Here is a 13,935-nt window from a genome sequence, read left to right as displayed (position 1 = left end):
AACTATAATACAATGTTTTTCAGTTATTTTACAGTAGCTAATGATAGAGCAGCATGGCCGTTTTAACAAAGGTTAAATACTGTTGTATAAATGTTTAAAATACATCATCCTGTGTATTAGAGAAAATGAGCCCTGAGCAAGATCTAAATTTGATCTTTGTATCCTTCAAGGTCTAAGTTTGACCTTTGTATCCTGTATTTTGCTAGAGGTAGAGATTTCAATAGCCTTTCATTCTGTATTTAATAAAGGTCATTTAAGAGTAACTTATGTTCACAGTTTTCTAGGAAAACAGAAGAAAAGCAGATGCTGTCTTTAAATTTTGCATTTTCTTTCCTGTTAAGGTGACACTATTCCTAAGGAGTACTGCTTGGTTAGTATCTAACTTCATTATTGAAAGACCCCCAAGGGGAGGACTTAAAATCTATAATCTGTTTTAGGACAGGTAGGCTAATTAGCATAGCCAGTGCTAATCTCGCCACCTCTTTGTAATTCTTAAAACACCAATATTCTTATATTCCCAAAGATCCTTTAGCAATTTGATTTATACTTAAGACTATCAATTTCCCCTGCTTTAAAGCCATGAGGATCTTTATAAATGGACAGTTTTTCGCAAGTATGGTGCATACTAAACGTTTTTTGGCATTTGTGTTTCAGTAGTTCCTTAAACAAAACTTAACCCTTATTGTGTACTTACAGAAAGGCCACTTTTAGACATAGGTAAATAGACTATTATTGCATCACTTTTGCATATACATTAAGTGGGAAAAAGCAAAATAATTTTTTTATTCCTAAAACTGACACATTTGAAGGGGTCCCTTTTTTGAAAAACTTTTTAACCCAGTTGTCAGGCACAGTGAATTACTCCTAGATGTTACAACAATATTAATTGCTGTTAAATGTTCTGCTTATTCTCAATTGCTGCTTGTCTCTGATCCCATTTTCGAGTGGCTGTATCAGAGGAAGTAGAAAGGCCAGTGTAGCCAGAGTGGTGTGAGAACAAGGGAGTGGGAAAATATGGGTGAGAATTGGCCTTTTTAAGGTCTTACACTCTGAGTGAAATTGGAAACTTTTAGAGGATTTTAAAAATTGAATTATTCACATGTGGTAAAATTCACCTATTTTAGTGTCCATTTGATGAATTTGGGAAATTGTATAGTCATGTAATCATCAAGATAAAGAGCTTTCCATCACCCCAAGAAGTTTCCTTGTTCCCCTTTGCAGTGAAATGATTCCCCCTGCTTTCAGCCCTAGGCACCCGCTCTGCTCTCCGTCTCTGTAGTTTGGCCTTATCTGACTGCCTTGAAATTGATCTGTGTTGTATGTGTGAGCAGTTTCCTGCACTAATGGATGGGCATTTGTGTTCCAACCCAGGGCCATTATGAATGAAGTGACAACGTATGAACATTCACATACTGTTCTGTGTGGCTGTATGTTGTTAGGTTTTGAGCAGAGGAGTAACATCTGATTTGCTTTTTAATTTTTTCAGTTTAGGTACAATTTCTAGTTTTTATTTGCCGTGGAATAGTACACAGAACTCCCATAGACACTTGGATTACCAGTTAACGTTCCTAAACTTTTCAAGACTGTGGACCTGATTGCCTGTTGCCCCTCAATACATCCATGTATATTAAGTAAAAGACCACTAACCACAATCTGACCATCAAAATGAGAAAATTAATATTAATCCTGTGTTACAAAATTGAAGTTTTGCCAATAGCCCAATAACAGCCCAAGATTCCAGTCTAGGACCATACTGCATGCAGTCATCATGTCTCTTGAGTTTCCTCAGTTCCTCAGCCTCTCTTTAATTTTATACACACATAGAAATTATCTGAGTCCATCTATCCTTGGATGTATCTATACTATTGTTTAAAATCTGAGTTAACAGTACCTCATGCTGTAGTCCAACAGTCCCAAGCATATTCTAGTTTCCCCACTTCCTGGAGTGTAACTCCCTTCACCAGTTCCATTAACCTCACTGTATTAAGTTACTTGCTCAGAGCTCCTATAGGTAACTATGCTAGTAAGTCTGGCTTTCAAGAGGGAGGAATGGAAATGATCAAATCAGGATATTTTGGCCTTCCCTATATTACCTGTCTTAAATGATTGGAGGAAGTAGTGTTATCATTGTAATGGGTCTCAACTTTGCATGTTAGACTCATCTGGCAGACATTTTTCTACCTATGCTCAGTTTGCATCCTAGATCAATTAAATCACTTAAGAGTGAAAGTCATCAGTGTGAAAGTTCTGAGGGTGATTCTAATGTGAGTCAAGGTTAAGACTTAACAAAGCAGATTTCTACCTTTATGAAGATTACACTAATTAGGTGATTAGTTCAAGTAGTATTTTTTCAAAGGCAGCATATTGATAAATAGAAGTTAGTGTAAAACAAATTTGTAAGAAGCTTATAGTATTTTCTGTTTGCATATTTAAGTATTTTTGTTCCTTGAAAATGTACCCACTGGCAGTCTAATGAAGATGGTTAAGCGCTGGCTAATTTTTTTTTTCTCTATTTGATTTGCCCAGAAGCAAACTTTAGCAAACTTCAGAAACTTTTGCATGTGTGAGTTACATGGTATCTTGTTAAGGTATAGATTCAGATTTAGCCTGTTTGAAGTGAAGTCTGACACTATTTCAAAAAAGTGACACCAAAGTTAAGGTTTGGAGACCACATTTTGGTGGCAGTTATTTAGTGAGTCTTAATTTGGAGGTGTTAAGAATATCTTTTTAAATCTGATACCGAAATGTATAATTTCAGAAGGATCGTACACTCAGTCAATACTGATTTTCTACTAAGTATTTTACCGGGTGATCATGATCTCTGTGTCATGGAGCTTTCATCATAGTTGGAGACAAACCATCATAGAGTAAATAAGCCAGGCATGTCAGATAGACATGCTGCAGGCCAGTATACCAAGGCTGGGAAGACAGGCTTTGGGTTGGAGGAGTGAATGGAATGGCTGTTAGGTCATCCATCTCTGGAGGCGTCTTGGCCAGAAACCTGAATACCAGTGTCTGAGGGTATGGCTTAGATCTAAAATGTCCCTCAGAAGCCTCATGTATGTAGAAGTGGGGCTTGTGGAACGTGACTGGATCATGGGGGTGCTGTACTTGTCAGTGGGTTCATCCATGGCTGAGTTCACTGCTGAATGTGTTGTTAGGAGATGAGTCTTGGTTGGAGTTGGGTCACTGGGATTGCAACCTAGAAGGATGCTTTCTTTACCCAGCTCCTCCCTTCTCTCTGCTTCTGGCTTCCAAAAAGTGAGCAGCTTTGCTCTGCCATGTCCTTCCACCATGAAATTTCTGCCTTGGGGCCAACTGACCATGTACTAAGTTCCCTGGACTGTGAGCCAAATTAAACCTCTCCTTTAACTCTTCAGAGGTTGTAGCTGACATGAGAGATGCAAACAAATTCTTCTTATATATTGTTAAGGGGTAGCATCAGATCCAGGACCTTGGCAGGGTTAAGTTCTGGGTGTTGGGTATTGTGTTTTCAAAAGCCACAGATCAACCAGCATGACAGGAACAGTCAATAAGGAAGAGAAGGAGACATCTAAGAGGCAGAGGGGCCAGGTCCTAGAGGACAAAGGAGGCCATAGCAAGGATGCTGCTTCTGCTTACTGGAGCCTCTCCTTAGATGTTAAAGGAGCCACAGCCTCCTTTTTAAGAACCACAGAGTAGGTTTGAAAAATGCATCTGAAATCCAGAAGGAGGAAGTAAGCAAGCTCTGGACAGAGCCTGGCTTGGACCCTCAGTGACTGCAGTGCTTAGAGCGCTAGGCACATCTGCTTGTGGCATTTCATGTTCCTATTTGCTAACAGCAACACTTTACCAGGCAACCTTTAGTTCTCCTTCCTGTCTCTGCCCAGTGCAGATGCCAGAGTATCCCAGGCCTCCCCAGGGTGTGCCTACAAGATTGGCGTCTTTTCTTTATTTCTTCACCTTCAAAAGACCAGTCAAAGCTTCACATTAGCCTTAGCCTTCTTTGTTAAGTTCTAATAGCTAAAATTTGGCTTCCTTCACCATTTCACTCTGCCCTGGAGGGGCCTGAGCACAATATGGCAATCTGAATTTATGCAGTCTCCATTTCTTAAGTGTCTCTTGGACAGCAACTGTCTCTTAGCTCTCCCGTGTAGAGGGCTGGCTGGAGATTGCAGCAGTCTGTGAAACAGCTGCCAGATCAGGATGAAGATTTAGCCCATGCTTTAGTTTTCCCAGAGATACTTTTAGCCCCCTAGATTACAGGAAAGAAAAATGCACTGACATTCTGCTTTCAAAAATTATTTCTAACTCATCCTTTCCTTGACATGCAGCAGGAGATAGAAGATTTAAAATCGCAATTCTAATTTGACAGTGATGAATGTAAACGCCAAGAAACCACGATGCCTCTTGGTGACCTTGAGATCAAGTGGTTAAGAAAGGGCCCTTGAGCAATTGTGGGCCTCAATTTCTTTGTCTATAATGAAAGTATTGAATAAAACAAGCCTCCAATTCAGAGGCAACTATATGAAAGATCCTCCCCTAAACACAACACACACACACACACACACCAAATCCCTTTTACATACAAACAGTAAAACTCTATTGCACACACTCAACCATACACATGCATACATAGGCCCCAAACAATAAAACCTTTTTATTATACTATAAGCATATTTTGCTTTACCAATTTATCCCTTAGAAAAATATTTTGCATTAAATTACTTAGTAAGTTGAACTCTTGTTCCTCATTTCATATGGTGACCACACTTGAGGATGCAGGAATGAGGTACACTGGGAAGCCATGCTGTCAATGGAGTTGGAGAGGGCATCTTGACAGAAACCTCTGGTCAAGAAACAATGGGTAGGGTGGGCATAGGTGTCCACCTCATCAGAAGGATGTCAGCCCCAGACACTCTGTAAAAGGCAGCAACTAGACATGGGGCAGGCCCTTTTAACAGCCACTCTTCTATCTCTAGTGCCGAGAACAGTACCTGGCACACCATAAGTGCTCAATAAATATTTGTTGAATAGATGGAGCTAGTAGCAGTCTCTCTTTTTTCATAGGAACAGGCCCAGAAGCACAGAAGAGAAGGTAACATAAACCTCTAATGTTACTCGCTTTTCAGTGAATCACACCTCGTGAGCAATTTGATCCTGAATTTTGAACCCCTCAGAGGGGTTGCTGTAATTTGGATCTCCAATGTCTCTCACAAGCCTGTGTGCTAAAGGCTTGGCCCCCAGGGCAGCAATAGGGGTGGGTGGAGCCTTTGAGAGATGGAGACCCAGTGATAGGCTCTTAGGTCATTGGCTGTGTGCTGTGGCTGGGGACTGCGGGACCCTGGTCCCTTCCTCCTCTTCTGCTTCCCACCCATGAGGTAAGCAGGTTTCCTTCACCACACACTTCCACCACCATGATTTGCTCAACACAGGTCTGAAGTAGTGGAACTGACTATGGACTGAAACTTCCAAAACCATGAGCCAAAATAGCTTTTTCCCTGTGTAAATTTATTGTTTCAGGTATCTGTCATAGCGATGGAGAATTGACCTACACAGAGATAAAGAATTGACCCATTCTTCCCAACCCGTCTCTCTCTTTCTCCACTGGTGGGGTTTAAATGTGTCACCAACTAGTATGTTATAATCTATCACTGGTCCATGACCAGCATAATTTATAAAACTCCTTTCAGAAAGGATTTGTATTCACAATAATCCTTTACTTATTATCTAAATTTAAGTGTCTATTAATTGGATTTCTTAAATCAAAATTATTTGTACTAAAGATATGCATCTCACATGTTCAGTGGATTTTTATAGTTAGCATATCTTTGCTCCTAAGATGAAAGACTATGAGGGTGAAATAAAAAATTTTTTAAAATAGTTCAAAATTCTCATAGTCCTCTCAGTAATGTCCTGCTGATCAAGAAAATAAACCAGAGTTAATTTAGCTTTGCCAATGGTGCACCATTATGGGTATCATTTGTGTGCAAAAGAGATGAGGAGTTTGGCTGTCTTTGGAAAAATCTGATGCTAAGGAGTCCCTGGAGTCTGGGAGCCATGATGAAAGTAGGGGTGGCGGACCCTTCTCATTGGCCAGGGCTATTTACCCAGAGGTCTGGCTTTCACATAAAAGATGGGAACCACTGCACTCAGTCCCCACTTCTAGTCAAAGAGTGCCAGTCAAAACAGCAGAAAAAGGAAGATGGCAAGAATATTGTTGCTTTTTCTCCCTGGTCTGGTGGCTGTATGTGCGGGGCATGGAGTATTTATGGATAGACTTGCTTCCAAGAAGCTGTGTGCGGATGACGAGTGTGTCTGTAAGAAGCTTTTTATGCTTTTCATTACCTTTGTATTATATAATTGAAAGGCAATCCACTAACAGCATAGAATTGAATTGTACTTTGAAGTGAATCTTCTTTAGTATGTATTTTATCAGCATTAGGTCTCGTGATCTGTAAGTTTGGTATCTGACAGTAGAGAATTCACTTGGCTGAGACTTTGTTGTTGCTCTAGTAGTTTGGCTCTAATTTTTCTTGAATTGAGCCCCAGCTCCACCCTGGGTGGTATTAGTCAGTCACTCTGACTTCCTAGTTTTCTTATGCTTTACCTTTTTACTATTATGAAATGTAGTCACTTCTATTTATTTTTTTATCTTCCAGATACTATTTCTCTGGCTAGAGCCCAAGAAGATTATAATGCCCCAGACTGTAGATTCATTAATGTTAAAAAAGGGCAGCAGATCTACGTTTACTCAAAGCTGGTAAAAGAAAATGAAGCTGGAGAATTTTGGGCTGGCAGTGTAAGATGATATTATTAAAAGTATACACACATCTTGACACATGCTGCTCTTAATTTTTCTTCAATTTCCTATCTTCAAACCTTTGTAATGTTTAAAAATAGCTGGCAAGAACAATACAGAGATTGTAAATGCAAATGCAAAAGTTCAGGTATATTTGCTCTTATTACATCTTAAAGAAATAAAAATAACTTCATAACAAAACCACAGGTGGGTTAATGTGATATTTTGGCCAAAAGTGTGTGTTGGGGGGGCATACCCATTTTGAGGCTTGCGCATCCCATAGAGTTTGAATCTCATTCAAAAATGTGTAGAGGGTTTGCCAAGTGAAAGGTATGTGTGTTGGCAGGCAGTCTAAGTTTCAGTATTCTTTTAGGAAACTTTAGCAGCATCTTTAATTCCAAAGAATCTACTTCCTTCAGTTAAAAGGTACAGAGTGGGCCTGAGGGAGGATGTGGCCAGATTCATTTACTGCCTTTACCACCCCTAAAGGTAGGTCCTATAGTAGTCAAGGATTAAATTGAAACGTGTTCAAGTGTCTGTTCATTTGAATTACTAAAAACTGAGAAATACGCATCCTTTAAAATAAGTGTCTATTTACTTTTAAAAAGTTTTTACTGACTTTCCTTTTTAGATTCCTTTTTATGGATTCAGGCAAGTCACAAGATAGCATAAAAGAAAGTAATGCTAAAGTAATGAGGCAAATTAAACCCAGCCACAAGAAAATAGGGACATAGCTCCCAGGGGTTAACTTAGTTGCTGTAAGAGAAGTTCAAATTCGGCCCCAAGTTCCCTGGAACACAGAGAAGAGGGAAGGCATTGGCAATTATGTAATTCTCACTTTCTTGAGTGACCCTCACTTTGGCTTTGCACTGACTCCTATTCTCTTGGACACTCAGGTTTATGGTGATCACCAGACTGAGATGGGAATCGTGGGTTATTTCCCCAGCAGCTTGGTCAAGGAGCAACGTGTGTACCAGGAAGCCACCAAGGAAGTTCTCACTACAGTAAGCCTCTCTCAGATCCTGGGTGATATAGGCTGGTGCGGCAAACGTGATTTAAGGGATGTGTAAAGCAAGTCCCCATCTTCCAATGGCAGCTTTTCTGAGACAGTGGGATTTGGGGACGCATTTATACCAACTACCAATATCAAAAGATTCGTGCACTTTCTCTACATACCCCTTCTGTTTGAGTTTATTATTCTCTCTATGTTTCTCTTTTTTTACTTTATTTTTTTCAGTTTTAGTTGGTTTATAATTGACTAGTAGGAATTGATTTGATGTTTTGATATATACATAGATTGTGAAATGAGCATCACAAGCAAGCTTATTAACATCTATCACACACACAGTGGGGTTTGTGTGTGTGTGTGAGTGTGTGTATGAGAGAGAGACAGAGAGAGAGACAGACAGACAGAGAGAGAGAGAGACAGAGAGAATGTTTTAAAGCAAATTTCAAGTATACAGATCAGTACTCCTTTTGTTTTAGAATGGAGTTATCCTGGAAGGAGTCCATGTCATAAAGAAAGAAACCAAATTAGTATTATCTGATGCTTACAGAGAGTTTGCACTGATTTACAGACTATAAGTTGGGGGAAAAATTAGCACCTGTTTTTGTTAAGATCAAAACATTCTAGAAAAATCTTTGAATGCCTTATTTTTGTGCCTTATTTTTTTTCTATTAATGTATGAAATAAAATCATCCTCTTACTAATGCCCTGGGGTCCTGTAAACTCCTGGCAAAAATAAAAGAGCCTCTCTGAGATGCTCTGCAAGGTGGTTGTTTTGAAGTGATTCTCCCGAAGCTAATTACAGTGCTTCACACAGTGCGCAGCCTACACAAATCCAGCTCACTTGTCATTGCTTCTGAGCATGGAGCTTGATCTGTCAAATAACCAGAAATTAAAAGTTTATCTGAGTACCTTCACTTTAAGTAGTTTTTGACTTCAAGTGATAATTATTTTATATTCTTTGAGGTTCAACCTTTACTTATTTTTAAATCTGATTTTCTCTTTGATTAAATCTGATTTTAAATAAAGAACTTACATCTGTTTTCTGGCCCAGCCTGCTTAGTTCAATCCTTTTTTGTCTTTTTTATTTCCTCCAGGATATTGACTTCTTCTGTGAATAAGAAATTAAACTGCAGGTGAAAAGGAAACATCAAAACTGAAGAAAAATAAAAGCAAAAACAACCAAAAATGCATATATCTATTTTCTGGCTTTCTGAAAAGAGTTTGTTATGCTAGAGGAGGGCTGGAGCTGGGGCATAAAGGTAACAGGTAAAAGATTTTCAACTTGTTTTTTGCTGGCTTGGTTTTTTCACAAGCTGGAGCAAGACAACATTTGGCTTAAATGAGTGAATTAAAACCAAAGTTATTTTGCCGCCTAGGGAAGCTTTCCTTACTTTGAGCATGCATACAGAAGATGGTTTATGATGACTATTTCTAAATACTAATTCTTTCCAGATCTTTGCCTCTCCATATAAACACAGGTGAGTCAAAGGTCTTATCTTTGGGAGTAATGATTTTTAGTTATTTGTACCTAAGTTAAGGGCTGGATCATTAAGGAGTATTCTAGTATTTTTTTGTTACTTTTAACATTTGAAATTTGGATTTGAAGCTGTGAATTAAAAGAAACCAGGTTTTTTGAACCCATAGATGCTGAGACTATGGTTTTGAATTTCTTTTTTAAAAAAGTTTCACAAATTAATTCAATTCAATGATTTTACTTCTAAATGATCAACTTACCCCCCTGTTAAATAATCATATAATGGTTATATTCTTTTCAGTATGAACTTTCATTGAGTGTTATACAAGCTTTAAGTCATCAAAAGACTGTGGATTCTTTTCTCTGCTTCTATTTCAACTTTTACTTTCTTCTTTCTATGAAAATTTCCCTCATTATGTGTAATGTACCGGTATCAATAAATATGATGAGAAGATGCAGGTTTTGAGGTCCTGATGGGCCCATGCATTTTTATGTATTTAAATGGAAATCAGCATTGATTGTGTATTATTAATGTAATTCTTTTGATGTACTCATGAGTTTTTATTTGTTTACATGTAATTAAAATGCCTGTACTGTGCTAAAAAGTCACAATTTCTGAGTTTTTCTTTTTTAACTGACATTTTTGACTCTGGGGATGGGACTTGCTTTTGTTTTAGTGTGAAGAGGGAAGCAGAAGAGACCCTCCAGGCAAGTCAGACCCTTGAGGTAGTGCCTTTTTCAGTTATGTCCACTGTGACTTTGGGTGAATATCATCTTGCTAAGTTTTTATGGAGACCAGATGAATAAAATAGTTCTCAAAACAAACCGAATCAAAAAGCTCCAGAGTTAATTTGATTCCAGCTCACTTTATTACATAAAAAGGTCCAGATAGCAACAAGAAGTTAAGGTGGGTGGTATTTTTTCTACTTCTGTTTCTGTCTACTGCTCACTTGCTGGCCTCCGCACTGTAGATGTCCTGTCACCTCACGCGACATCCAACGCCCCCAGGGCCCACCTGGGTGGCCTCAGGACCTAGCCTCATCCTATGCTTGGGCTCTGCAGTGAAAGTCCCACCTTCCCTTCCCACTCAGCTCCCACCTACCAGACCTGGTCCACCCAGGAGCAACTGATGATTGATTGGTTTGAGTCTCGTGGGAGCTGATTTGCGTTAAAAGAAAGTACAGGTGGGGCTGAACACAGTGCCAAGTGCCTCCCTGGAAGCTGGATAGGCCATAGAATTGCAGGGCCCACCACAGACCTGAATCAGAACCTGCCTTTCAGCGAGGTCCCCAGGGGACTCCTGGCACAAGAGAGAGACTGATTTTAGCTCTGCTTCTCATCTTAAAGGTAAAGAAATAAAAAAAGGTAGAGAACCTGGGAGATGAGGCCAAAGATATTGGAGAATTTCTAGGTTCCAGACCCTACCTGCCCCACTGTATTGCAGTCACTCAGTGGTCAGTTGTTCTCTATCCAGAAGAAAGGGGCGCTGAGCAGCTGTAGAGTGAGAGTTTGGGGCAATGAGCCCTTCTGGGACCCTCTCCAGTTGAGGAATCTTGGCATTTTAGTATCTATAAGAGGTTGTCAACTGATGACATTAAAAAACACTTCCCCTAAAACCCCTAAATCTGTGACCTTTGAACTTGTAGGCTTCCTTGATATTCCAAGCTGAGTACCATGATATTCTGCTGCCCAAGTCTCATGCTGTGGTCTGGCAGTCATGTGCCAGGAAGCTGAACCTGGCTACCTGTGGCCCAGCCCCATCCTGGAGAGTTTCAACTAGCCCAACTCATTCCGTTTCAGCCAAGAATCACTGTGAAGTCTCAAGGTCCTCACTCACCATTCTATTTTATTCCTCTGATCTTGCTGCCCTTCAGATGACCAATGACTGATTAAACAACATTAAACAGAACAGGGGAGCTGCTGCCACTCCTCTTTAATCTCTGAGATAGTTAATTCAGTTTTTGAAGTGTGTAAGTTTTATGATGCAGCTTGTACTGCCTCCCCATGGGAGAGAAAAAAAGAGATTTAATCCTCTATCTCTGACATCAAAGAATAAGACTTCTACCTATGAAAGCATAAACAGTACATGGCAGTGCTTGTGGGGAGGGAATGCCAGCAGATTTCAGGGGCTATCTGAGGATAAGTGACAGACTTTGCCTATACCAGAGCTCTTTAAAGAAGTTACTGGTGTGGGGTGAGACAGGAGACATGATCAAAACATACATTGACTGTTTCCATTAAAAAGTATTACAGTAAAAGACACAGTGCCATTAATCCTCCTCAAAATACACTCCCTTGCTTTGAAACACACTTACTTCATCATACTTGCTACCCTCTGAAGCAGCTCCAAAGACCTCTTTTGTGAGTGTCTTTAGTTGCCCTGTCATGCCTGGATCAGTGGGCTGAATTGATTCAAAATGTTGACTTTTCATGGTCATTTTGACTTTGGGGAAGAGCCAGAAGTTGCACGAGGCCAGATTTTATTAATAAGGTAGATGAAGATGAAGACACATAGTGATGTTCTCATGAGCCCTCCTTTCCGTTGGATGGCACTCAGCGGCATTTATTCACAGACACAAAAGAGGACTTCCGGAACTGCTTCAGAAATTAGCATGATGGGATAAGTGTGTTTCGAGTGAAGGAGGGCATTTTGAGGGAGATTGATGGTAATGAGTTTTTTATTATAAAAATTCTTAATTTTGAGACAGGGTCTCACTATGTAGCCAGGCTGGTTTTGAACTCACAGTGATCCTCTTGCCTCAGCCTCCCAAATCCTGGGATCACAGGCATCCACCACCATGCCTGGCTTTAAAATTTTAATTTAAACATTCGGAATATTCTTTTCATCACACCTTGTAAGCAGAGAAATGGATCCAAAGTTAGAGGAGTTGGGGAATCATACATATTGGTAGGCAATAAAATGACATCATGTTTAAAGGAAAGTGTGCTGCATAGTGTTGGTGGCTCAGAATAGTCAGGTGATGATAAAAGAGTCCAGGGTATCATGAAGCTTTGAAGTAATGTGAGGTGCTCTTTCCCAGCTGTGCACTTCAACAAAGTTCTAGCCTCATTAGGCCTCAGGGTTCCTGACTGTATATAGGATCAGCAGCATTGCCTGTGCTGGGCTATTTTGAGAATTAAATATAATGTGTTCACATGGTCTGAACCATTAAGTGGCAGCCACTAACATCTGACCTGCTAGGACTGTGCAGGAAATAGCCTTCTCTCAGTGAGTTGCTGCTACAACCTGCCAGACATTGCATAGATAGGAAAGAAATCACAGTTATTGACTCAGATCATCTGGAATTTCTAAATCAAAGACATTTGTAACACTTTCTTGCACTTCATAAGTCTTTGTAATTTTATTTCAAATCACCTGAAATTATCTGAAATATTTCAAAAATCATTCCATTAGCAATTTGGTGGCATGGTGTAAACATGATTTGGATTCCAAGTCCCAGTTCTGCCACAGACCTTTATGAATACCGACATGTGAGGGCCACTTACATCACACCTTCTGAGGCCCAACATACTCGAGTCTATGTAGAATCCATTTCTCGGTGGATGAGACTTACAGCAGATGGGTGTGAGCATGCTAAACCATCACTGGTAGCTCAGCAAAGTGGGGCTGTCTGAGGTGCCTGTGCTTATCCTAGCAAGGGTCAAACAGCAGCACTTCTGGGAAACCAGCCTCACACAGGGAGTGTCCTTCCAGAGTGTGAGCTCCTGTAGTGTCCACAGCTATTGACACTTGTGGTGACTGCAGGGTGGTATCGTCCCTCAGCCCTCTGCATTCAGATGTCAGCTCAAACACTTGGAACCTCATCGACTGTTGCCTTGTATAAGACTCAAAGCCCAGACAGCTGGGAGATTCCCAGAAAGAGAGGACAGCTCCGAGGGCTGCAGCAGGTATCTGCTGGGAGACTGAGGTTGGTAGCTTCTACCCCTCCTGCAAAGTCTGCCCGGGTGTGGGATGTGTACTGCAATTTCTCAGCACAGTGATGCAAACATGAGCACATGCACATACACACACACACACACACACACACACACACACGAGTGCGCGCACATGCACACACACTCAAGCCTGAAAAAATGTTATCTTTACAACAGCTTCCGTGGTACATCTTCCTTGCCTTCATTATCAGGGAAGTGTCTGATGTTCTGTCAAAAAGATATTTTTAAAAGTCTAAGCAAAAGAGAACAAGCTGGGGAGACCCTGTCCCTTCTAAACTCCCATGCACTCTTGTTTTAAATCCTTGCTGTCACACCTACGGGGTTCTTGAGTAACACTGCGAGTGGCAGATAGCCACCCTAGCTCATCCTGCTGTCCCACAGCCAGCAAACAGTGACTTTCCTCGACTTCAGCCATGCTTTGAGTGCTTGTGCTTGGAATAAATCACAAGTAAAGTGGCCAGGGGTCCTTTGGAATAAAACTTTTGTTTTATTCTGTAGAATCTACTTCAGAAGCTACTGACATTTACCTAAGTAATGGGTTTATAGATCTGCGGAATTCTTCATGTTCAAGGTACTGGCTTTTGAACTCTCTTTCCTGGCTTCTTCCTGGGAACAAGCATTCAGCAAATGCTAAGAAAGGGCAGCTCAAGGCAGGGCTTGGGTCATCTTTGGACAGCACTGGGAGATCATTCCTGCCTATTGGGCAGCATGCTA

At 40.4% G+C, this 13,935-nt stretch overlaps 1 protein-coding gene across 1 annotated transcript; it reads left to right on the top strand.

The window, feature by feature from the left end:
* The first annotated feature begins 105 nt into the window (after positions 1 to 105).
* Positions 106 to 9,912, top strand: Otor (otoraplin). Its single transcript, XM_087188647.1, has 4 exons — positions 106 to 6,299; positions 6,642 to 6,781; positions 7,678 to 7,785; positions 8,885 to 9,912. The coding sequence occupies exons 1-4, from the start codon at positions 6,185 to 6,187 to the stop codon at positions 8,906 to 8,908; spliced, it is 387 nt and encodes a 128-aa protein (XP_087044773.1). The 5' UTR covers positions 106 to 6,184; the 3' UTR covers positions 8,909 to 9,912.
* The last annotated feature ends 4,023 nt before the right edge of the window (positions 9,913 to 13,935 follow it).

Source organism: Heterocephalus glaber, unplaced genomic scaffold (genome assembly GCF_053883595.1).
Source record: "Heterocephalus glaber isolate CG9 unplaced genomic scaffold, H.glaber_assembly_v1.0 deba00001532, whole genome shotgun sequence".
Classification (NCBI taxonomy): Eukaryota; Metazoa; Chordata; class Mammalia; order Rodentia; family Bathyergidae; genus Heterocephalus; species Heterocephalus glaber.
The sequence above is the reverse complement of the archived record's forward strand: the minus strand, read 5'-3'. Positions and strand labels throughout refer to the sequence as shown.

Excerpts from the sequence above, each read along its gene's own strand:
- Otor (XM_087188647.1), top strand. The coding sequence starts at position 6,185 with ATGGCAAGAATATTGTTGCTTTTTCTCCCTGGTCTGGTGGCTGTATGT. Across the intron at positions 6,300-6,641 it reads TGCGGATGACGAGTGTGTCT|ATACTATTTCTCTGGCTAGA; the intron begins GTAAGAAGCTTT and ends TTTATCTTCCAG. Across the intron at positions 6,782-7,677 it reads GAGAATTTTGGGCTGGCAGT|GTTTATGGTGATCACCAGAC; the intron begins GTAAGATGATAT and ends TTGGACACTCAG.